Source organism: Anopheles maculipalpis, chromosome 2RL, assembly GCF_943734695.1.
Source record: "Anopheles maculipalpis chromosome 2RL, idAnoMacuDA_375_x, whole genome shotgun sequence".
Taxonomy (NCBI): domain Eukaryota; kingdom Metazoa; phylum Arthropoda; class Insecta; order Diptera; family Culicidae; genus Anopheles; species Anopheles maculipalpis.
Genome location: NC_064871.1, coordinates 77071165 through 77095825, shown reverse-complemented (window position 1 = coordinate 77095825; position 24661 = coordinate 77071165). Strand labels below are relative to the sequence as shown.

The 24661-nt window shown below is 41.2% G+C and overlaps 3 protein-coding genes across 3 annotated transcripts in view; 1 reads left to right on the top strand and 2 right to left on the bottom strand.

Moving 5' to 3' along the window:
• The window catches only part of LOC126568396 (phosphatase Herzog), a 201073-nt gene that overhangs the window by 101017 nt on the left and 75395 nt on the right, over positions 1–24661 (top strand). The gene's annotated exons all lie outside the window — the stretch shown is intronic.
• Positions 19979–21992, bottom strand: LOC126568110 (uncharacterized). The gene is made up of 6 exons (XM_050224527.1): positions 21863–21992; positions 21703–21800; positions 21518–21630; positions 20852–21450; positions 20233–20780; positions 19979–20167 (listed from the first exon to the last, which is right to left on the bottom strand). Exons 1-6 carry the CDS (start codon positions 21990–21992, stop codon positions 19979–19981), a joined length of 1677 nt encoding a protein of 558 aa, XP_050080484.1.
• On the bottom strand, positions 22427–24388 carry LOC126568116 (transmembrane protease serine 9-like). The gene is made up of 5 exons (XM_050224534.1): positions 24283–24388; positions 24018–24225; positions 23343–23941; positions 22710–23278; positions 22427–22632 (listed from the first exon to the last, which is right to left on the bottom strand). The coding sequence occupies exons 1-5, from the start codon at positions 24386–24388 to the stop codon at positions 22447–22449; spliced, it is 1668 nt and encodes a 555-aa protein (XP_050080491.1). The 3' UTR covers positions 22427–22446.

Here is a 24661-nt window from a genome sequence, read left to right as displayed (position 1 = left end):
GGTTTTTCTAGAAATTGGTAACTCAAAGAGAAGCAAAATTTATATTCTTTATTTCTTGTTTGGTCATTGAAAGTCTATAGTGTCTAACAGACTAGTGTAGTGTAGTTAACAGACTTGCTACTGGAAAAAGAGTTTTTGGGTTTGTTTTATTTGTGATTTATGATTGTAATTCTTGCTCTTCCATCTGGAAAAAGTTTGTTTCCCCTAACAGGGTGAATTATTTACCAAAAAAAAAAGACCTTTTAATCTTGACCTTTGCAAGGGTTTAGCTTTACACCCACGGTCTGATACCTTTTTCTCAGACGCAGAATGAAATAATGAAGATAGATTGGGTTGTTCTTCAGCATTTCTAGAAAGAAATTGATGAAAACAATGTAACAAACCACACATCCAGTACACATTAAAACAACAAACAAATGTTGAACACCTATAAAGAAAACCGAGCACACCAAAACCGTATCGCCATACTTTAAGAACGTTCTGACCCCTTCGTGAGCTGTAAGTCACCGACACGCGACACCTTCTCATCACATTAATTAACTTTTAATCAGCGAAAGTGTCGTTAAATTAAAATTTTAATTACAATCACCCACAGGAGAGAGATTCTTTTCATCGCCATCATTACAAACCCGTGGTCGCGAAATTTGTCCCGCGGACACGGAATGACACTAGAAAAAAAAAAAAAATCTTCCGTCCCCGATGCTGGTGCGTAGGCTGGATGTATAATTATGGGAACAAAGTTTTTCAGCGAACGTGAAGGAGTTTTTAAAAGGCAGTCAGAAAGTGAAGGTATTTTGTGGGCTGATCTTAAGCTTGTGCTATCTTTCGGTTACCTATCTGAGGAAATTCCCCTTTCCTACCAATACTCACCGGCAGTGAGTCGGTCGCGCACCCTGGACAGCTTGATGGCAGTTTTATTTTCCTCACTTCGCACAGCCCCATTCTCGAGGGGACAAACTTCGGATCGTATAATCATTAGCTATGCATTAAAAACTGTCAACCCCGCGCGTTTGCCACGCCACGGCGTTGACTTTACGGCAACTTTACCACCGCGCCAGCACAATATTGCTGTACACAATTTAAAATAATCACCCAAGCACTTCGGTAGTGTCTTTTTAACTGCGAAAAGTCTTTACCTAAGACGGGCAGTAGTAAAACCACACTGGGCCCTCTCTATCTCCTTCCAAGGATGTTTGCCTACTATGAACTGTGAACTCTCTGAGGAAAATTATTCTTTATTGCACATCCGCGAATGATCGTTTGTAACGGGGCTGCCCGTTAGGGGGAGTGAGAACTGGGGGAGATTGTAACGGGAGGAACATTTCGATACCGCGTACCGGATGGACAGGTTCCGGTGTTGGTGTTCCATTTCCGCCGGCATGAAACAGTTAGCATATAAATGTAAGATTTATAATTTTTAAATTAGATTACAGATGGGAAAAAATGAAACCAACGTTGCCTTACACACAATCAAACATAAAAAAAAGGCATGGATAATAAAAATAGGATACGTCCGAACTGTAACTGGAACTCGGAATCGTAGAACAAGTGAGTAGGAAATATGACGAGGAGAGATGGCACAGGCACAAAAAAACAATAAAATATGATCATACTACTTACTGTAGAAAAAAAAAAACAATCTCACCCTTCACGTCCGGTTATCTCACCCGGATGGCCAATTCGCCAGTATCCGGTCTCGAGTACGAGCCACTGCGCGAACAAATGGCGAGAAATTGTAACCGATGATGATGAAAAACACTCCCTGCACGAGGGTACGGCGCTTCGTGCGCGAGGTTTGAGGTTACGTCTTCATTATATTTTTTTTTTGCTGTGCCACGTTCCGGAAGGATCAGAAATGATACGGTGCTCGGATGTTTTTTTTTTCCTCCTGTAAGGGTGCCCCTTCACGCCATGAGAAATTATGAAGGCTGCGAGGGAAAAAAAAGCACACACACACACCCGGGTTTATTCGGCGTACGAGATAATAATAACACATGGTGTGGAGGGAGTTTTGAAAAATTTGCCACCGCGCCACGCTGGATTGCCGCTGGGGTCGCGGGGATTGAATTACTGAGCGGCTCACATCCGGCGGCAAAATCAAGTGTTGCGCTTGGCAAACCTACTTCCAAAGGGAAAAAGCGTTTCTCGAACGCATACACATACTCACACAAGAGCATACGTATAAATGAAGCACAATCTAGCTGGAGACGGTCATTTGCGGATGGGCGAATGACTAACCAGTACAATTGAGTGTAAATAAATTAGATTCTTGGCGTTTTTTTTTTTTTGCTTGATGACTCGTTTGTAATAATTCTTCGTTAGCCAAAGCAGCAAAAATAAATAAAAATGTGTTTTTTTTTTCGCATTGCTACTTGCTTTTCACTTGAAAATGAATGAACAATAATTAAACAAAATAGTGTAGTGTGTACAATGGCACTCCTTCTACCGGAGTGCATTGATTTTTTCACTGTTATTTCATCTCAAACTATCTATAGCATATGTATGCAAATGGAGCGCCTGGAAGTATGCAATTATCAACGATAAAGTATTTTTAATTTAGTTGTAAACTCCTTTCATGAAAAGGACACGCGTCTCAAAGTATTCCAAACCTTCTAAGTATGCTTAACACATAGTAATACATTACCCATAGTGTAGTTCATCAACATCAACATGAAAAATTTAATTTTATCGAAAACTTAATCAAACAATTAACGATGAAAAGATGTAACTCTAAACGGTTAAGCTAAGATATTCTGTTCCGAATGGAACTATAAACTAAAACAGTTTGTAGTTTTCTGAAATACATTGCATACATTTTCGTTTCTTGTATTATCACTACAAGCAAACAATTAACCGGTGTGAAAAGTATGTATAACAGGTTGGCTGATAAGTCCCCGGTCTGACACATAGAATGCGCCGCATATTATTTTTATATAGCACCAACCTTCAAATGATTCGTGTCAAAATTTGACGTCTGTATGTCAATTAGTTTGTGAGACAGAGCGTCTTTTGTCAAGCAACTTTTGGTTGCTTGACGAACGAAAAAAGAACGAAGAAGAAAAAAGTGTTGTTCCACCAAGACAACGCACCGTGCCACAAGTCATTGAGAACGATGGCAAAAATTCATGAATTGGGCTTCGAATTGCTTCCCCACCCACCGTATTCTCCAGATCTGGCCCCCAGCGACTTTTTCTTGTTCTCAGACCTCAAAAGCATGCTCGCAGGGAAAAAATTTGGCTGCAATGAAGAGGTGGTCGCCGAAACTGAGGCCTATTTTGAGGCAAAACCGAAGGAGTACTACCAAAATGGTATCAAAAAATTGGAAGGTCGTTATAATCGTTGTATCGCTCTTGGAGGGAACTATGTTGAATAATAAAAACGAATTTTGACAAAAAATGTGTTTTTCTTTCTTAGACCGGGGACTTATCAGCCAACCTGTTATGTGCCCTCTACTACCAAGCGTAGCACAAGAGCATTATGAATATGGCTCTTTAGTATATAGCCCCTGAAATGGTGCAATGAGTATTTTTAAGGATAATTTTGATGTTGAAATTGGATTTATCTGTGACTTTTTGTGGATTCATTTCAGCTTTTAAATCTTTTGTTTAAAGTTTTCGGCGGGAGTACAACCCATTGATTAAACACCGTGGAAAAAGGGAAAAATAGAAATCGTTAATCAAGTGCCATCAGCTCACAAATGTCTGCTGTCATATAATGTTTTCATGCAGTAATTTTAGGAATCAATAAGGAAGTTCTACGGATATTTTTCAATGAAATCTAAAGCCTTTTTTTTCGTTTATTTATAGAGGCTTTGAGTCTTAGAGACTACATTCGCCTCTCAAAAATCTAAAGCCTTTGCGTATTCGCCTAACGCTGCCGAATGATCAAACCCATTGCATACATTATGGCGTTATATATCGAAAACGAAGCTCAAGGTGGGAGCATTCATACACTACCTAAAAAAAATATTGCAACATGTTCATTACCTAAGATACTACGACTTTTTAGTGGACTGCAATTTACATTTTTAGCATAGGTTTCTCTCTTTTAAACGTAAACCCAGGAGCCTTCAAGAACACGTGCTTCTCGTTTTTTCTCGCTCGATCGACTGAGGTTTATTTCCATCTATTTCAGTGTGTTTCACCTCAATCTGTCAAACCGATTCCCAAGTAACAAGTCTTAACCCATACCGCATATTCTCCTTCAGCATAACAGACACTAACTTCAAACTACCACAGTGCGAAATTTTTCTTAAAAAACTACATAAATTCAGGCGCTTTCTAAAGCTGGGTTGTTTTTAAATCACAACAATATAACAAAAGTTTATTTGATAAGACTTTTCCATATGATAAATAGCAAATGGATGGTGTTACTAAAATTAAAGCAATGTGTTTTTTCAACAATAGCATCAAAAAGATTTAAGGCCGCTTCAAAACGGAATTTAGCTAAAAACCATGACAAATTTTGGCAAAAAAATCTTTCTTAGAATAAAGAGTAAATAACTTCTAGAAGAGTAAATAGCTCTAGATAGTATAAACAGGGTCTGTATTTTTACAAAAATATAAGACTTTTGCCTATTTTTTGTGCGCTGTAACATTTAAAGTATGAATAAAACCATTTCTGTTCTAATGAATAATCTGTGATCTACATAAACCTCCATTAAAAAAAGGTCTCTGATTTTCATACAACCATATAACCTCATTAAATTTAATTTTACACGTCATTATCGTTTTCTGGCATGGCAAATCACATTAATGAATCAACCCAAAACGGACAGAAGGGAAAAAAATACATCAATAACGAAGCATTATTCGTAAAATTCTTCCACACACAACGCAGCAACAACTGTTCGTACCGACTGACATGCTGTCCTAAATTTAAACACCGGTCCCGATTCGGTGACTCTAATTTTCCTCCCACGAACAACAAACGCACCCACCAATGCAACCACCACCGTAAACGACACATAATTGCATTTGCTTACCACCGTGTCCTGGGAAGCGTACGAAGAAGAACAGAAGCAACTGGCAAGCTCGAGGAAAAAAAATGAATAAAATAGCATAACGGCCCGATTTTCCACTCTCTTGCGGGTTCGCGATGAGAAATTTTCGCTCACACATGAAACGCACTCAAAGCGTAGCCTGGTGGTGGCTTGCGTTCCTTGCTACTGTTGTTAAATTATTAATCAACCCAACCAACGAAAAGCATCGTTGCAACGAGCAAGTACAACGTTTATGGGATCAAGGGGATAGGGGACAAACACACACACACACAAACACTCAGAGAAGTCACAAGTTCGACAATCAAGAGATCATACCGCACACCGTAAAGTGAGCGACCTTTACGCCACCTTTCGCGTGCCCTTATCCACCCTGCCCGAAACGCGCTAACGAGTGGGCTGAAGTGATATAATTGAATTAATATTCAAATGCGAACAGTTTTGTCGCTCGGAATCGATTCGAGCGTGGACAGTGGCATGGGTACGGGAAAAGCTTCGAACAATCATGTTACATTATTGCTTTTGCCCCGCTAGTGGAATAGCAAACAAATGAATAAATAATATTTATTGATATAAATTTCGCACCCATTCACGGTGGGACCGATCTGAACACGGCGCACGGCGTTAGGCGTGGGTCAGAAGGAGGAATGAGGCTGCAAAGCGATAGGAACATCATTATGATCTTTCTCTATTACTCACTATCAATGCGTTCCGCCTTATTCTGAAATGCAGTTGCAGAACACGACAACTGGTGGAACCAAACCATGCACTTTGTCACACGTGCAAGAGGGCGCGAATGGAAACCGATTGCCGGGATCTCGAAACCCTAACAGATGGAAGTGTGCAAAATTTTATTGCCAACAAGAATGGACTCTAAATGGCACTTGCCGGATTGGACGGGATGGTTAGCAAATCCGTCCGTAGCACGTTCGGATTCGACTCGTGCTCTGTATCACAACTGTTGATGACGATGTTGTTGTGCAGCGAGACAATCAGGCAACCCATTCATGGCACTTGTCGTGTCGCAGTTGTTGCAGGGAGATGGCAGTTGACATTAGGGGTCGATCGATTGAGCGCGATGCGGTAATGATAGTTTGTTTTTTTGAATTGTATATCACAAAACGCTTAGCTGGTGCAGTCATTTGAAGGCGTTTGATTTTGGAGAATACAAAAACATGTCTAAAAATCACAACTTCCCAATTTTCGATTTCAATTTCAATCGTTAAAGTGGAATATCTAGTCGTCAGTTGCAGCAGAATGTCCTCCAAACAATCATGGCCAATACTAGCAATTCGGAATTTAAATTGGTAATAATGTAAGACAATCCGTACTCAACTTTTCGGGTTGTTTCCTTCATGAGATCTCATGATAGTCCAAGCACGTTTTGACCTTAAAGTTTATGGTGTTCAAGATTAGCAGGAAGTAGCAAATCTCACCAAAAATGTCGTCCAATAGGGAAATATTGAGAGATGTTGACGTCTAATATCAATGCTCTTTCTTAAAAAAGTTTCTGTTGAAAAGACAAGCTATTCAAGGTGGATATTTTGCAAAAGAACCTACGTCTTCAGTACTAGAAAATCTTGAAACTAACACTAAGATATATTTCTTACCTTAACTGGTGACTATCCCATGACATTGGCTAAACAAATCGCTCTCCAATGGATAGTTTATCCGTCGCAATAGTTGCTGATGATAGGCCGCTTAGATCACACAACAAACCCACCAAATGGTTGTCTATATCTGAAAAAAAAAAAATCGCAAAGGTTTGCCTTCTTTTCCTATCAATAAATGACTATAACCATAATCGTGAACGCAACCATCAGTGTCCGGAATGGAAATGGACGTGTTCTCCACACCCTTACACAAAGGTCTCAGAAAGGAGGCTGCTCGATGCGGGCTAACCTCATATGGAAAGCCACAACCATTGGTAGTAAAAAGCTTTCTATTTGTATTCCATCTTATTCTATTCTACGTTTAAGATTTCCCAACCCTCTCCTCCAAAGGACTCTTGCTCCAACAAAACCTACCTAGCCACACGTGTATCGATGACGCAATGAAATGGGACCTGCCCCTCAAACGCTGACGCTGTGCGAAAATATATGCGAATTTCCGTAACAGCATTACTCCCGGTGGGATTTTAAGGTACCAAACTGACAAAAGGATGCGAAAACAACGCACTAGCAGACACACATACACACACACGCAAGTATGCACCACGTATTCGCTTCTCAACCCATTCCCGGTTTTCGGGCCGGGGGTTAAGAAAATCAGCAACTCCTTCCGGGTAGGAAGAACTCACCAAGATTCTTCGCCACTTCGCCACCCAATCGTCAACGCACCGTCAACCTAACGGAAACGGGCGAACGTCTCTCTTCGGTTGGCAAATTTATCCATCGCCCGGAAGGACGGATTTTCGCATAAATGCGCGTACACGTGGACACGGCCACACACACACCCACATATACACGGTTTCGAAAGACAACGGGTTGAGCGTATGCGAAAATGTCCTCCTAAGTGAAGGAACCTGTTGAGATTTGAAATTCCCACAACGATCCCATCGTCGAGCGTTACCTCCGCGGTCGGTCACGTAGGGATGGGAGTGGTAGGCCTTTCGGGTGTAAAATGTTCCAAGCGTGCATACGCGCATGTAGTAAATTATCATCTTTCGCCGTAGCGCAGTGCGTTGTGCTAGGAAACATTTTAACGGGGTAAGAATCAAAAACCTGACTGAATAAGTAGATTTGTGGTGAAGACGGTAAAATATACTCGATTGGAATATTGATACACATTTGTGTGTGCTTGTGTGTAAAAGAGGGGACAATTGGGATGGGTTTTTGCAGCATGTTTTGATAAATAAGATTTGACGATTTTTCGATAAAATTTGATGGGATTTTTTTAGGAATTAAGGATTTCCTAACTAACCCTTTCAAATGCGTTAGAATGCATGAATTGAAATAAAATCGAATTAAAGCATCCAACATTTCCTGGAGTTTTTGAGTTGTGAAACTATTTAATATTATAAATTTATAAAATCTACATCAAAAATAAGTAGCGAGATTGCTTTAACGAATTCTTAGAGCTATCTCCACGCAATTGCCTTGTAAAGTAGCATGATAACGGATTTAGGAAGTACAACACATTCTTTCTTCTAGATAACGATCGGCTTTTTATCATGCCGGGTCCAGGCAATGTGAAGTCCTGGACTACACTATAAAATGAAGCAGAAGCTGGCGACGTAGCCTTTGGTATTATTGTTCCAATTTATCCATCTGAGTCTGAGTCTAATCAATGAACAGAGTGATCATCCTGCATAAAGGGTTCCTACTTGAAGTTATATGGTAAAAACTTGTCAGTGTCCTTATATATTTAATTCCCTAGCAGATTCTTCTATGTTTCTACATCTGGTTAGACCAACTGCACTTTCACACTGAGCACGTTTATTTAAGAGCACGTTTTATTAAATTTAGTGTACGATTACGCGTTAAATGGTGCTACCAATGAGCACGAATGCTGCCTCAGGGAACTTAGAAGTGCTCCTTGACGAGAAGTTGATCATCCATCACCAGCTAAAGCACGTTGTCAGTAAGGGCTACCAATTCATCGGCTTGCTAAAGCAACTAGAATGTGTTTTCACTGCCCAAGGTTGTATTAAATCGCTTTTCAGCTCTTTGGTGCTGTGCATTTGGAATCCATCCAGCGCAAACTCACCTGGTTTGTCTACGTTGGACTACGTTGGACGCTGTTCGATGCTCGAATCGCTAAACCGGTGTTTGTTGCGGGACTCCTGAACAACCGGGTCAACTGGTTGGGGCTACTATCTAGCATTAGCCTATACATTCTGCCGAGATCGCTCCGAGCAAGATCGAACGAGATGCTCGAATTAGAGGATCGCCGTACCCGGTTGGACGCCTCAAAAAGGCGACAAACGGTCCGTTTAATTGAACAAAATCAACAATTAAACAATATGATGTTCTTACCGAAGTGTGATGTTCACAAAGATGTATCAAGATATATCCCGAAGCCAATGATCTGCATGACATGAACTCTGGTGGTCCTTTTCCTTTTAATCAGAAGATCCTTTTTAATACAAGATTTTTTTTACGATCCCCAGTCCTGCCATGTGAAGACTAGCGTCACTGGCGCACAATAGCCCAATAGTGTATTATTTGAGTTCTATAAGCGGCCATTTTCATAGCTTCAAAGTTACTCTGAATGCTTTACTTTTTTATTTGCCTAATTTTAGCAATTAAACACAGCACTTTTCATACGACTAAACTATTAAAAAGATAAAACATGCCTGTAAACTCTGCATAAAAAATCCAGACCACCAGAACTGAACAAAAACATCTCCCACAAGGAACATCAAAAGCGTACAAGCAAAGCAAACGACCTGACGCACCGTTCCTCCACCACTCAGATAACCCCTTTCATGGCTGTCATTTAACCTTCGTTCGTCCATTGTTTAGACATCAACGACGTAAAACTTTATCCATTTTAAAAATCTTTTCGCACCGAAGAACTCTTGAATTGCAGTACGCTCTTAGGACAGAAGGATACCGAAGTCGTCCTAGACCAAAACAACTTTTAAAAAGACATAAAACTTGAAATGGCTTAAAAACGACGATTCTTCTACCACTACTACACCGATCTGTGTTCTGCCAGTGTTGTCCAGTGTTTTGCATCGGCAAAGACTTCAGAAAAAGAGTGAAGAAAAGTTTCACCCCTAGAATTAGTTAACCGAGAAATAAATCGCTTTTCCCAATACATATCGCCACACAGCAGCGCCGGCAGGAGAAAATCTCGATTTAATTAGACGAACTCACTCGTCAAAAAGTCTTTCCCGGTGCTAATTGAAGCTGACAAGCCTGGACACGATCGGGACGTAGAAAGTGAAGCCAACAAAAAAAAAATTAGTCTAACCTGCGAACCTCCGGGGTGGTAAAGTTTTCCACCCGGACCCAAATCCCACCGGTGGTGTTTTCTTAATTTTTCCTTTTGTCCCTTCTTCAAAGCTCCCTGGAGAAAAGTCCGGCAATCCGGGCGGGCAGTGATGTGACTACGGAAAAGGGTTGAATTGGTGAAATGGAGGAGGAAGAGAGAAAAAACCTGGCTGGCAACAAAATCACAAATTATGGCACGCGCTGAGTGAACGCGATTGGTCCGGGTTTGCCTACAAAATTTTTCTAATCGTCCGGAGAAGTGGAGAGCGAAAAAAAAATATCAAGAAGGTGTTAATTGGGCATCAAACTTGTAATCAGCCTAAAAAGTCACACTTTTTTTCCTGTGCCCAAGGCGTTTACGCCCGTTTTTTGAAACCAGTTTTTCTTAAGGATTGAAAAAACAAAACGGAAGCTGTTAACAAGGGTGAAGATAACCTTACAAATTATACCAGATTTTGGACTAGATTAAGCTTGTCAGGTCCCGTTTTTCCGGCTCCTTGAATTGAATCATCTTCCATCAATCATCCACTTTAGTTGCTAGCTTCATCTTAAATTATCGAACCTTTTCGGCCGGTCTGGACGGATCGGACACATCGTTCACTGACCCGACCCGTTCATCCATTATCGACCGGTGAGGAAATTAGGAGAATCGCCCACCTTGCCACGTATCTTCTCGGTGGCAAAGTTCACCCTCCAGATACATCAGTGCAGCGTCAGATTTAACTTGTAAATAATTAATCGAGTGATATGAATCCCAAATTAAGTGAATGCTGATTTGTGTGCATGCATGGTTAGCCACTCTCTCCACCCTTCGTACCACACAACGACATTACGTTCCCAAGCGCCATCCACCCACCTTTCGGAGCAAAACTTCGCTCTTTGTTATTTATCTTTCACGGTGAACCTTGTACGTTAATCCTGGGGCAGAGAGTCCTCGGCAAACTCGGTGCTCGCCAGCATATGAAACCGCATAATCATAATCATAACTTTGTCCGTGTAGAATCCGCGCCTGACCGAGAGTAAACGTCCCGGTCGCAGAGATTCCTGCAAAGCCTATGCGAAAGCATTTTCATTAATCTCGTACGGTTGTGTTGTTACGGTGGTTCGTACACGTCGTAAGGTGTACGACCACCACACGCTTCCTTGTCCATCTACAAAAAGCAAGCTCGAGTAGAGTAATGATAAATTATGAAATAAATTATATATACACACACAGCGAGAGAGAGAGAGGGAACCCCGGTAGCTTTAACTTCAGGGCAAGTTTATCTAAGGGCATTCTAGTACGCGAAACACAATACTGGTACCAGGCCTAGGGAAGGAACGGTGAGGAAAGAAAACTTTTTCCCGTGCTTGACAAAAATGCTTTAGACGACTGTTAACCAACGGTAGAGGATCAGACCAGCAACCACTGTATGGCATTGGCATTTATCTGAGATGGTTTAGTGCCGTTTGTCGGTTGGTAATGGTTAGCTTACCTTACAGGACCGTTGCGGAGACCTGTATGTACCTGGTGCTTGATGCTACCGGAATCATAAATTCGTATGAAAAACTTATAATTAAGTTAGAGTGGTCTACTCCAGACATGGACCTGGCTAAGACTTGGGCTATATTTAATTGAATAAGCATGTTTCTTCCGGATCGGTGTTTCTTCTTGTCCATGGAACTTCCGGGTAAACCCTGGGAAGCTTCTTTATCGGGTACTAAGCGTGTGTCCTGTTCTGTGGTGTACATGTTCGAGCAAGTTTCACAAGACATCGTACAAACGGACCAGCAGTGGTGAAAGAGTTTAGAAGATCTTTTACCCGGTTGCTTAGCAACGTACGAGATTAGTTTTAGATATCGTTTTTCATTATTCAAAAAGAAGCGATTTTGGATAATTTCTTCCTGCTCTTAACGATTTCTTTAGTATTTTAATTTGTTTCCACTTATTGTGCCTCATTTTCTTACGCTTAAAGTAAATAGTTTCGTTACAAATATTACAGAACAAGTGTATTGGATCCAAAACACAGCTTTTTAAAATTTCAAATACAAAGCGCCTTAAAGTATGCAATCACGTGTCGAAGTAGTAAAGAGTTTGGAAACCGTTGCTGTAGTAATTTTTAGATGAAAAACAATAAAGAAACAAGTTTATTCTCTTAATAAAAGGGAGATATTTTTTTTAGTCAAGACAATTTTAAAACGAGATAAGAAATGAATCGAAATAATTTAATTAGTTACATATTTTGTAACATTTTTTTTATGAAATTCATGTAATTATTTTTGGATAATTAGCTTTTTTCTAAATAAATGAAAAATTTAAATCATTTCACAGTCTTTGTAAGCAAAATTTATTTTACGTTTTGTTTGTTACTAGTTGCTTAAGATTACTAACGATACATTAATATCGCAACATTTTTTAAAGCTTATTTACTTGCACCGTTGTATTTGAATTTCTATATATTATTCCAAAAACTACAATCAATGAAATATGTTAATAAAACTTGAATTTCACACAGGATATGATATCATAAAGCAGTTAGTGTAATTAAAACTACTTCTCTGTGTAATATATGATTACATAACGCCTCAATTTATGCGCGATTATGCTTATTAAAGTTGTATCATGTACTATCATGTATGAAATACAAGCGGCATTGTATTTTATGCTCTTTTTTAAGACATCGTTTTAATCAACCAATGACATTGTTAGCTGTTTATAATGCTTAAGTGTTTCAGCTAGCTGGAAACAATTTTTTTTTATTTCTCTGCTAAAAAAGGTTAGACTATTTAATCGATTTGCAGTCCGCTATCTAGCGATTTTTTCACAAAACGCTTTAAAGTGAGCTATTTTTCCTTTAAAAAAGGCGCCACTATCCACTGAGGAGTTTTTGATGTCTTTCTGCCTGTATTTTGATGCTAAATTATTATGGTTTCAAATCCTTATTCGATCTTTTTGGACATGCATTCTGGCAGTCCTTCGATAGACAAGCCTTCGATAAGTCACCAAAAAGCGTAATACACTGATTCTACTCCATAACGGAACTCTCTGAGGAAGCAATCAGGAGAGCAACTGGACAAATAAATTCCACGCTAATTTTCCTCTCGAATCCAAGTTTTACCAAACCAAAACATACACAGACTACATCTCGCATATCCTACGCGTGAAGATGGACTTCATATTTTCATATTTGTTGATTCAAATCACCATGACCCGGCGATTAATCGATTCATCTTCGTCTCCGTGCATGCTGTCAGAAGACCCATGTACGTACGTGAGCACTTGGTATCGTTTTTTTTTTTTCTGTACCACCATCCTTCACAAACGTCTTACGTCAGAAAATACTCCAACCCGCGTACCCGTTTGATGGAAAATGGTAATGAAAATTATGCCAACCATTACCGTCCAGTTTCCGATCCAGGCAAGAGCGTACAAGAACGTTGTCCGAAGAAGACCCGAGGGACTCACTTATCATAAGAAAGAAGAAAAAAAATGCCCGACCCCATCCTTAGATACCCTACGCGGGCGAAACTGTAAAGTAATCGGTATCCTGAATTTCCGAAACGCGATGGTGTGTTATGTGTTTTCCTTTTTGGACATGTGTGATAATACCTCGGGCACTGAGGAAGAATTATGATTTGACGTCCATTTGTTTTTCGGCGGAGCGGGAACTCAAAAGTCTGACAGTTTGTTCTGGTGAGGTTGATTAAAAGTAAACGAATCGGGTAAGATCTTTCGATGGCAAGCGGTGCTTCAGGAAGAGTCACAATCTTACAGCGAGCCTGGATGTGTAATATCGGTAGGAACGGTAGCAGGTCCCTCCGGGACTGGACGATGATTATAAACATAACGGTATCAAACGTGTTCTGGACAAACGAACAAAATTGAACCATTTTTCAACACTGACAGTTGCAATTCAATATAGAAGAGGAATTTAAAAGTATGCTTCTTTCACACACTTTCCAGCAATCTAATAAACGTTCGGTCAAAAAGGGCACTTCTTCTCGGTGCTTAAAATTCTTATCGACAGCTTATTGCTTTGGTGCGTGCAGAATGTCAGCTGTCAATTACTATCACTTCCTTTCCACCTAATTGAAAACCATGTGCTTCTTGTGAGAATGATTTTTTTTTTTGCTTAAAATTACTTGCTTTACTTATCCACAACGCGGGAGAGCAATGATTATTATTTTTAATTCCTGAATCGCATGAGCAAGTGTTATAATACGAGGGTAATAAAATTTACATACAAAGATACAATTCAGTTCATCATTTAGTGTCCGAGCGTGGTCATCCATGGACATTTAATGCAGTGAAGGGATAGAAGTTTTTCGATATAGAAAGTTTGTTTGTTTATGAACAGAATAATGATCATAATTTCTATTATAAACATAATGAAATATAGTTCAAGTTCAGTAAATAGAAATGAATACTGAACTGAGCTGAACTAAAATTCATTTTTGAAATTTCTTGGGAATTTAAAACTGTCAGCCCAATGTGTGATGTAAAATAAAAACTTAAGCAACAGTAGTTTTACAACCCCAAACAACGATTACACTCGCAAAACAAGCGTCGACACGCAACCGTACCGTTTTCTTTTTTTGTTTCAGCTAAATTACGTTTTTCACACCTTTAGTGGCACGGCAGCACTCGGCCCTAATGAAAGCACATTAAAGCTGCACACACTGGGAGCAGTGCCCCAGGACCGATATCGATGCAAATGAGGCAAAACCTCCGCCTTTGATGAGCTAACCCATCGATTGAGTTCGTCGTTGGAAACGCCGGTCCGAAAGCAGTGTCCAAAGGCTTGGACACTGGTCCATGTTCGCCCATAAAACACTGTCACCTTACACGGACAATGTGCATAAATTAGAGCAAACAATAGGTGTAAATAATGTTCTCGTGCGAATGCGGAGACTTGACCATCGGGAATGATTAGAAGAGCACGAACCCTCGTACCGGGCCTGTGGCAATGAGCAAGCATAAATTGCGCTGACCAACAAAAAGAGAAAAAAAACAACACCGGAATCCTGTCACTCAACTCGGTCATAAATTACCACCAGCTGAGCTGCGTGGTGACAAAGTGCACTGTTCTAATGTATGGCCAGGTGTGTCCGGGAGGGAGCAATGCTCACGATAAAAAGGATATGCGAGGAGGATTCCAGCTGGGACGCTGCCGTGCGTTATCGGCGTTATCTTACCCCATTGGCCATTTAGCATGGGTGTGAAAATGGAGTTTAATTCAGGATAAATTTTGTTATTATTGTAATTAAATGTCAATTAATTATGCAAATGAATCGGTAGCAGTTAAAGGTGGACTACTAACGGACCTACTTCACCAGAGAAACATCTCAGAAAGGATGGAATCTAATAAAGTACTGTGAAAGAATTTGATTCATATTCTCGCTTGGAATGTTCAAATTAAATGCTTCGATAAATTATCTACTAAGAAAACTTCACCTAGCGACATCTAGCGGAAAATAGAATAACTATTTTTCCCTTCATTGCTATTAAAGTCTTATAAATTTGTTTAACCCAAAGTAAGCTACATTTATAAAGTTTTTCAACTAAACTTGGCCGAATTCCTTCCCAAACGTGCAAAGTAAGCAGCAACATCGGCGCACTGTATCTTGCTACTGTCACACTAAATGTGGATGGTGCTAAAAATGGGAGGAGCCTTACAAAACCACCCCACTGATGAATCCTTATTTATTCATTTTTCTAACGCCAAACGTTCGTACACGTCCTTCGTCCGGCTACCCCACGCCCGGGAAAACTCGAGCTGCACGAGCACCAGGATGGATTTTACTCTCCCGAGATACGAACTTTTCTCATCTGAGTTTAGCTAGCAGTTCGGAACAAGGAATCGTCAAGTGATGGAAAATAGCAAGCATCCAGCAGAAGACACACTGCGCAGAACGATGGTTGATAGAATTTAAAGTTTTTGTTTTAGTTTTGTTGGTTTAAAGTGCCCAAAGCAAAGCAAACAATGTGATGATTCTGTAACCGTTTCCGTTTGCGGTCAACTTTATAAGCAATGAGCTTTATTATAAAAATTCACTTATATAAATATTAAAGTAGTTTTTTGTTGTGCTGAATAAAACTCCTCCGAAAAAATCAATTAGATTGCTTTTGATGTTTGATTTATTTTGTTTTCCGATATTCCATTATTCAGATTTCCGCACTAGCAAGGTCGTTTCATGTTTGGGGAAACTTTTATCCTTAGAAGCAAGCATCAGGAACCGACCGACCCGCACGCAAAATGGAATATGAATACGAATGAATGTAGAAACGAATTTGTAACCGTATTAAATTTTATTCCTCACATAACTCGACTTCCTAGCCCGATCGTCTTCTATCCGTTGTGTCCCACAGGAATTAGGACAGAATTTGTGTGCATTTTAAGTGAATTTTGTAGCAAAAGATTTGTCTACTACGGTTCCTGGTCAGATAACTCACTAACGAGCCCTTTTTCTAGGCATGTTTTTTCCTTACGCTTTTCTGCACATAAACACACACCCTTCAAGTTAGTGAACCTGTCCCATCAAAGAAACTGTGCTCCGTAGCGTCGTATGGAACCGATTGAGGTTTAAGCATAACGTTATGGGTTTGGCACTCCATAAATATGTCCACCGCGTCCTGGCTGCATTTCGCTTCGCAGAAGCTACTCAGGCTTTTCACTTGCGATATTGCATACGTGTAAAGCTTCGTGCAAGACTGTTTGGTATATTTTCTGTGAGTACAAAAGGGAGGGAGGATTAAAAATCACATATGTTCAATATTCAAATCGAGCTACAGCTACGCTACCCTTTTGATAAATTTTTTTTCATTGAATTTTTTTTACTTAAAATAACTTTAAAAAAACTAGTTTACAATAGAAAAGTGGGTTTTACAAATAAACAAGTTTTACAAATAACATTTAAGGGTATTTTCATCAACCACAGCATTGTTGTTTCCAACAATATGGATGATGAAGTTTGCAAACAAACGTAGTATGGGAATCCTATTACCTATGCTAATGTGGCATAAAACAGGTAAGAGAAGGGAAAGGAAGTTGAGGTTGTGGTTTGGAACAATGGCTTCCATAGCCTGCCTCAGTATGCTCCAAGGACTAGAGTCCTTGGACTGATCTGGCTTAAGAAGCCCGATCAGTCCAAGGAAGAAGGTAGCAGACTGATCTGGCTGAAGAAGCCCGATTCATCCTGTCAGGCAGCAGTCCGTGTGGCACCGTGTTGTTCACCAGCAAATACAGCATCGAGCATTGGTCTAATGAAAGTCTGTAGCTGGTGACGTCTTTCCAGATCCATCGCCGATCTGTGGAAGATCAAATTCAAATCAAATTCAAAGATTCAAATTCAAATATGTACATTCCGATGGAGTAGCAGCAATCTTCCAATTTTTGTTCGATATATCCATCAGAATATTGTCGATGCTGGTAGCTTATCTTGCCACGCAAGTGGTTTTTTTGTTGCCACCACCCTAAGTTGAAGTAGATCTATCTGTAATCAGTGGCGGGTCAAGATCTTTGCAAGCCTAAGGTGGCAGAGATGTTAGGCCCATATGATATGGGCTGCCCTAGATGACCGCCTACTCCACCCACCGTTACATCCGCTACCGCATGTAATTACTTAAAAAACTTCATCATCCATTTATTAGTATCACCAACAGCATTGTTTAGTTCCATTGCATTTTTTATGCTTTTAGGTAAGAGATACTGTTCACCACAATATTTAGTGTATCGGGAGCGAATATCGCTTTGCTAACGGAATGCTGCTACATGGAATGTCTCTCCCAAATAGGTGTACCTTTGATCGGACCCTTTTTTCTCCTTTTCTTTCCTGATGCCCTTTTACACTAAACCTCCATTACGAGGGCTCTAAAACGATCGCGAGGCCTCTTATACGATGTTATCGCCAGGGAGCATCAGGGCTAGGCGGCCGCCTTATCCGATCTTTATACCACCACCATCCTCAGCAAAGGGAAGTGCATTATCGTCATCATCTTCATAATCATCTTCAAAATCATCATCATAACCATTCTCTTCTGGCGAAAAAAGTGTAAGGATTAGGCGGAAGGTCGGCGATTCGTCCATTCTTGGCTGGGGGGTAACAACATTGGCAAAAAGTCAGACTTTAATGGTGGTCCGGAAGGTAACGGTTGTTGCAGGCGTGACAGCAACATTGTCAAAAACTCATACAAAAACATACGGGTCATCAGTGGTTAGCGTTTCGAAAAAGTTAAAATACTACAAACTTCACCGAACATCCAAAATACAGTAATTCAAAGAATTTTAACGGAAACGATAGGAAACGATTTTTAGACAATCTTTCAAGCCGCCTTGTTGCTTCTACTTCAAGCACACAACAACTGAACAGATGTTAGTTTGGCGGTAAAACAAAAATACCAAAGAAATCAAGCGTTTCTATAACAGGTTTTACTTCCGCTTTAAAAATGATTTGAATCGCATTAACATAAGTTTGAGCGTGTTCACACGAGAGTTTCTGTTAACGTAACGTCTTTGTGGTGCTATTTCTGCTCGTTTTTGGAAAATTTGGCGCTTTTTTGTATCCTTATTTCATTCCTACATGTCGCCAAGTACGATAGGTAGAGCCAAATTCATGAATACTTTGAAATTCAACGCGCATTGAAAATCTCTCGCTTTAAGCTCTCGTGTGGACGAGTCCACACCCCCCTTTTTTTATTCGTTTTTTTAATAGAAGCTTTGAGTTTCTGAGACCACATTTGCCCCTATCGTCCACACCCATTTATTCGTCCGAAATTGATAGTTGTCAGATAACACACTTGTTAGCTCATCGTTTTCATGTAGCGAACTACTGAATCGCGCTTTTTTGCCTTTGCCATCCGTAAGGTGACCTTGTAATGGTTAACGTGACACATACAGTATTTGACGAAATACTGATCTCGAAACTATCGAAAGGATAAAGAAGAACTATTAAGATTGGCAGAAGCGTCTTCAAGTGGCAGGACCAGGGTTAAGATTCCTTCCAGACCATTCCCCCGTAGTGAGAACTATCTATACCATTGAGCAGATCTCTGTTAACCGAGTTTCTGTCGTCAAGGTCCCCGGTGGCTGTATGCAGGTCTCAACTTCACTAACCATATCGGCTCCCTTGTTACCAGAGCTCGTAAAACGCTTGGAGTGTTGAAGCATGTTGTCTGCGATTTTACTCATCCTCTTTGCCTTAAGGTTTTGCTCGCTCGTTTTAGGATCCCGGTTAGAATCCCGGAGGCTAGGATTCACATAGACCGTAAAACGAGAGGGTACAGAGATCTTTCACAAGGTTTGCTGCCCACAAGATCCTTGGCACTTCTGTGTTACGTGGATAGTTGTCGGTTGCTTGGTTTGCAGTCTGTTGAATCATACTGATCTACTCATTCGCCACCTCTCGTTCCTATCGTGCTCATCATCCTCTATTCGTTCTCACATGCCGTACTGCAATTATTTCATTATTTCATAAATTGGTTTATTAATCGCTCGCTTAAAAATACAACTCTGACAGCGACGCACGTTGGCCATTTATATTGTTCACAAACACTGAGTTAGACATGCCAGGTTCGAACGCATCACAAACGTCATTAAAGTTACGGTACATACGGTCGAACGGATCGGAAGATCCGAAAGCTGTGCACCGACCATCAACAGGGGCGCAGAAATTGATGACGGAGAGTAGCACTGGACGTTTAACAAATCCTTTGATGTGTCTTTGATTGAAATCTTCCATTATCATGCTTCCGTTCCCGTCTAATATCCTATACAACATGGAACTGACTCGAAAGCTTCGATTTGGGTTAGATTTAGTATTAAGTCCATTTTAATAGGACTTAATACTAAATCTAAATACTAAATGGTTTAGGTCGGTGTGACCTAAATGGTCGTTTTAATCCAAGAGAAAGATGTCGGATTGAAATAGACCAAGTTTAGTTAGTTCGAAATAGAAAATAAATAGTAGTTTTATGTATTTTTAAAAAGATATTCTGATCACCATTGTAGATCAGAATTATTATAGAGTGTATTTTGTTTAAATAGATGACGATCTGTTGATACTAATCGGAAAACACGAGAAACTGATCGCGTCTACCGACGATGATTGCTTCTATCCATGAGATGTGCGGTGTTATGTCGATCATGTACAGATTTGATCCACAATTTTTGCTAACCGGTGACACAATGCCGTACACAGATACCGGTTCTCCCCAGAACGATTTGTCGATAACGGCACCCCCGTAGTCCATCTGAAAGGTGTAACATGTCTCGTTTGTTAACAGTTTACGCTGCGTATATATTTAAAGTTACTCACCCGACAAACGCCCGGCATCATGGGTACCTGATTATGGAAGCAACGCAGATCTGTGCCACGCATCGTCATATCCTCACATCCCGTGCCATTGCGCGCCTTAACGATGACGGTTTCTTCCGAGTGATCGTCCGTTCCTATGATGCCAAATGCGGTAAACATTGGATCAAACGACCATTCACCGTCGGTTTTTCGATCCCAAAGGCAGGCCGGTCGGTACACTGTATGGTTAACGTACTGTGCTATCTTCAACAGCGCAATATCGTTTTCTGGACGGCCCGGCTTGTACAGTGGGGAAACGTATACGTCCGTAATGGCTGCACGCTCCGCTGACAACGAAACAAGAAACTTTGGATGACCTTTGCTAGATGTAACACAAGAAGCCGTTGTGAGATAAAACTGGTAGTCGATTAGCGTGGCGCCACACTCCCTTGATGAACTGTCGCTCTCCGTCCACAGCATGCCAAATCGATTCTGAGTGTAGATTCGTTCAAAGTTCACATTTATCGTTTCCTTGGGTCGTCCGATACAAAACGTTTGCTTGGTGCACACTGTAAAAATACGAACAGTATTAGTTTTAATAATGAGAGTCAGCCTTCCGATCTTTAAAATCTGTTTCTACCTCTATAACTGTACGACGCGTTTGTTGCACGCTGGATCCAATCAATGTACTCGCTCACTTTCGTGTACACCCCGGTAGATCCAACAGCACAAGGAGTCCCGAACGATACAACACCAGTCACAAGAGGAGTTAACGCTCCTCCCACATCAAACCGCTTCACTCCGATCGGACCACCGGAATCACCTTCGCAGGTATCCATGCTGTTGCTAGACGCACAGAACTGATCCGCACGGAAGCCCTGAGGCATTTGACGCTTATTTATGGCGATTCTTTTCGCACACTCTTCTTGCTGAATGTGGTTCAGCACCACACGTTGCAGTGTCGGACTAAGCGATTCACCAAAACCAGTCGCTCCAAATCCGACCGCATCCATCGGCTCTTCTGGTAGGTCCTTCTCTTGCCACAAGCAAGCGGAACATACAGCTTCGGTGAACTGCGCCATTTGCTGCAGCTCGATCAGTGCCACATCAAAATATTTGCGTGATCCCCGATACTCAGGATGCACAATCAGACGAGCGATCGGGATCTGTTGTGCGAACTCGTCATCTTCGGTGCTTCCCAGATCCGTGTCACCTAATCGTACTGTATCTGGCTTAATGCTGCAGAGTTAAGTGAAGTTTGTTAATAATATAAATACTTTTTTCCTACCATCAATCTCAGACTCACTTATTTGCATCCGCATTGCAGTGTGCCGCCGTCAGTACGAACTGGTTACTTATTAAACTTCCACCACAGAGGTAATCAATTTTATCGGTGGCACGCGTCCAACCGATCGCCACCTGCAAGGCCAGCAAGCGATGTCAATGTCACGCGTAAGAGAATTGGAAGGGAGCATCGTTAAGGGGATTTACCATGTGCTGAAATTCACCACGCAATGCTCGAAAGCCGCCAAATGCACCATAGCTACCGGTGTACTCTCCAACATCCGAGTAGAATCGCTTTGGACAATCTACAAAAGTAAGTCATAAATATTTGGACGAAAGCACACTGTAAAGAGGTCATGTTAATTACCTTTTAGAGATGTTCGACGATTATAATCCGGTGGCGGTGTATTGAGAAACGATTCCATCTGCACAGGAGCATACCAATGGGGAAGTACCACCAGCAAGGGAAGTACGATAAATTTTAAAACACAATTCATGTTGTAACTAGTTTTGATAACTTTTCCAATCACACGTCGAACCGGGCGTCTTGTTGCTTCGACGCCAAACAAACATCAACTGAACTCATCGGCAATTGGGTGGTCAACAGCATCAGACGGTGACTGCGTGTCTGCCAAAACTGGTTTTACCTGATGCTGGGATGAGTCAGTCGGATTTTTGATTCATGACCACCGTATGAAAAAAACAAACAAACAACAATCGTGGCCAAACGTCGAACTTCTGGTTCTTCTTGACTAGAGACGATCGCCTCGATCGTGTCTGCCATGGGCTTCACGACTATATTCAACATCAACTAGTTTAGCTTTTTTTAATGGAGGTCATCTGGATGATATTCGTATCGAACGATCTTCAATGTATCACGTTCGGAATACTGTAATACTAAATGCAATATTTACTGGAAGGTTAATTTTTAATACATCTATAAGTAAGCAGCTAATCGCTAAATATAAGCCGTTCGTGTAACTTTTTAAACATGATCGATTCCAGCCACCGTTTATGGGGCTCAATGCTGGTGAAGATCACATTGCTGTCACATCCTTGTGTCGCTCGTGACAGTATGCCAACCACTTTATATACGTTACTAATCATCTCAACTAAAACAGGACCTCCATAGTCAACCTTAAAATGTGAAAGCAAGTTTGAGGTTAATAACAAATATGCCTCCATAAGCAAAGAAAATATTGCCTAAAACTTACCTGACAAAGTCTCGGTATCAAAGCTGCCTTTCGGCTAATGCAGACCAGATCGTTTTCTGCTGTTGCTGCACCAACCGTGCAACGATCACCGGAAAGCTTAGGGTGCACATAGCGTCGAGGTGCAACTTTCAACCGCTCAAACCCTGTAAATTGTGGAATTGATGCTCCGAACTGAAGCGCACCCCAGCTCCAATTACCATGTACCTCGTCGCTCCATGGACATACTGGCTGGGTTTCTTCTCGATTCGCATATTTTTGTATCTTCACAAGAGCTATATCGAAGAACGGGTTTCCTTTCATGAATCGTGGATGAACCAAGACATCTTCAACAGGGACTCGATCAGAAGCTTGACTCGATGCAACGAACGCTGGAGGTCCTCGGCTCGACGTGACACAATCTGCCGATGTGAGTACATACTGGTAATCGATCAGTAGTCCTCCACACTGAAAGATGTCCTCTTCATCCTTATCCCACAGCAATCCAAGACGAAAGACAGGCCAGTTTGCTTTTTCTTTAGCTGATATTGTAGGGTTTTGTTTTTGATTACCCGCATATGTACCGGTACAAACTGTACAAAACAGTAAATACATCGTTATACCTTTTCTAAAACACATCCGCAGTATAGAACATACCTTCATAGCTAAGCGACTGATTGACCTCCTTCTCGATCCAATCTACGTACGAGCTGACCCGGGTGTAAACTCCCGTCGATCCCTCTGCACATGGAGTTCCGAACGATACAACACCTACTATCAGAGGATACACATTCCCAAACACATCGTGCAAGTTTGTTTGCAGCGGTCCTCCGGAATCACCTTCACACGTGTCCATCGTATCACTGCTGGCGCAGAGCTGATCTGCACGCAAACCTTCCGGCATTTGACGACGATTCATCGGAATACGCTCACCGCAGCTCGTCCTGTCGAGCGCTCGAAGTTGCACCTTCTGCAAGGTGGGACTTAACATTTCTCCAAATCCTAGTGCACCAAAACCCACCGCCTCCAGCACATCAGTGGGTGCTTCCGGTTCTCGCCACAGACAAGCCAAGCTGATCGCACCGTTTATCCAAGCCCGCTCCTGCAGCTCGATAAGCGCAATGTCGTAGTATTTTCTCGATGCTCGATACTGCGGGTGTTTGATGATGCGAGCAATTTTAATCTGCTGAGCTATTTCATCGTCATCCGTGCTGCCAAGGTCCGTGTCGCCTAGGCGTACGGTGTCGGGGGGAGTACTAAAAACACATAGGGAAAACCGCTTATATTTGTACGTTTGACGTCAATTGGGAAAATTTAAAAGAAACCACCTACTTCTCCAAATCGGCAGCACAATGAGCAGCGGTTAATAGAAAGGTCCAAGTTATCAAACTACCACCACAGAGGTAGTCGATTTTTCCGCCGGATCTGCTCCAACCGATAGCAGCCATATGAAAAAATTCACCCTGAAAGGCTCGTACTCCACCAAGTGCTTGTATGTGCACATTTTCCCTCGATTCTAACGGAAAACGTCGCTCACAGTCTGCACGATCGATTTGAAATTTCATTATAATCTTCAATCAAATATAATAATGTTTACCTTCAAAACTGTCTCCATGGGTGTAATTTACCGGAGGGTAATCTAAAAACTGTTGACTATAAACGGCACTACCTAACGCTAGCATTGTACACAGAGGAACGATCATTTCGCAGAAGCGCAACCGTACCGGCAAACCGGTACTCTTGTCGAAGTAAAGAGCCTCACTGAGCTGATGCGTCTGAATCTTGATCTTGTGTTCATGATGTTTGCTGCTTTTTTTTTTATTTGCTGCATATAGACAGCCCTCGCAGCAATTAGTCATGAAGTGGTCGTCGTTAAGTGGAACCGGTATGGGAAACTGGTGTTAAAGCTAGTTTAGACGAACGGCAATTTTTATAAGCTATACACGAATTCTGGTTCGGTAGTAGAAATAATAGGT

What these genes read in the sequence shown, in the direction of transcription:
- LOC126568110 (XM_050224527.1), bottom strand. Translation starts at nt 21,992, where the DNA reads ATGAATTGTGTTTTAAAATTTATCGTACTTCCCTTGCTGGTGGTACTT. An exon ending in TCGTCGAACATCTCTAAAAG is followed by an intron (nt 21,801 to 21,862) that starts GTAATTAACATG and finishes TTACTTTTGTAG; the next exon opens with ATTGTCCAAAGCGATTCTAC. An exon ending in TGCAATGCGGATGCAAATAA is followed by an intron (nt 21,451 to 21,517) that starts GTGAGTCTGAGA and finishes TTAACTCTGCAG; the next exon opens with CATTAAGCCAGATACAGTAC.
- LOC126568116 (XM_050224534.1), bottom strand. Translation starts at nt 24,388, where the DNA reads ATGATCGTTCCTCTGTGTACAATGCTAGCGTTAGGTAGTGCCGTTTAT. An exon ending in TCAGTCGCTTAGCTATGAAG is followed by an intron (nt 23,279 to 23,342) that starts GTATGTTCTATA and finishes TGTTTTGTACAG; the next exon opens with TTTGTACCGGTACATATGCG. An exon ending in TGATACCGAGACTTTGTCAG is followed by an intron (nt 22,633 to 22,709) that starts GTAAGTTTTAGG and finishes TCACATTTTAAG; the next exon opens with GTTGACTATGGAGGTCCTGT.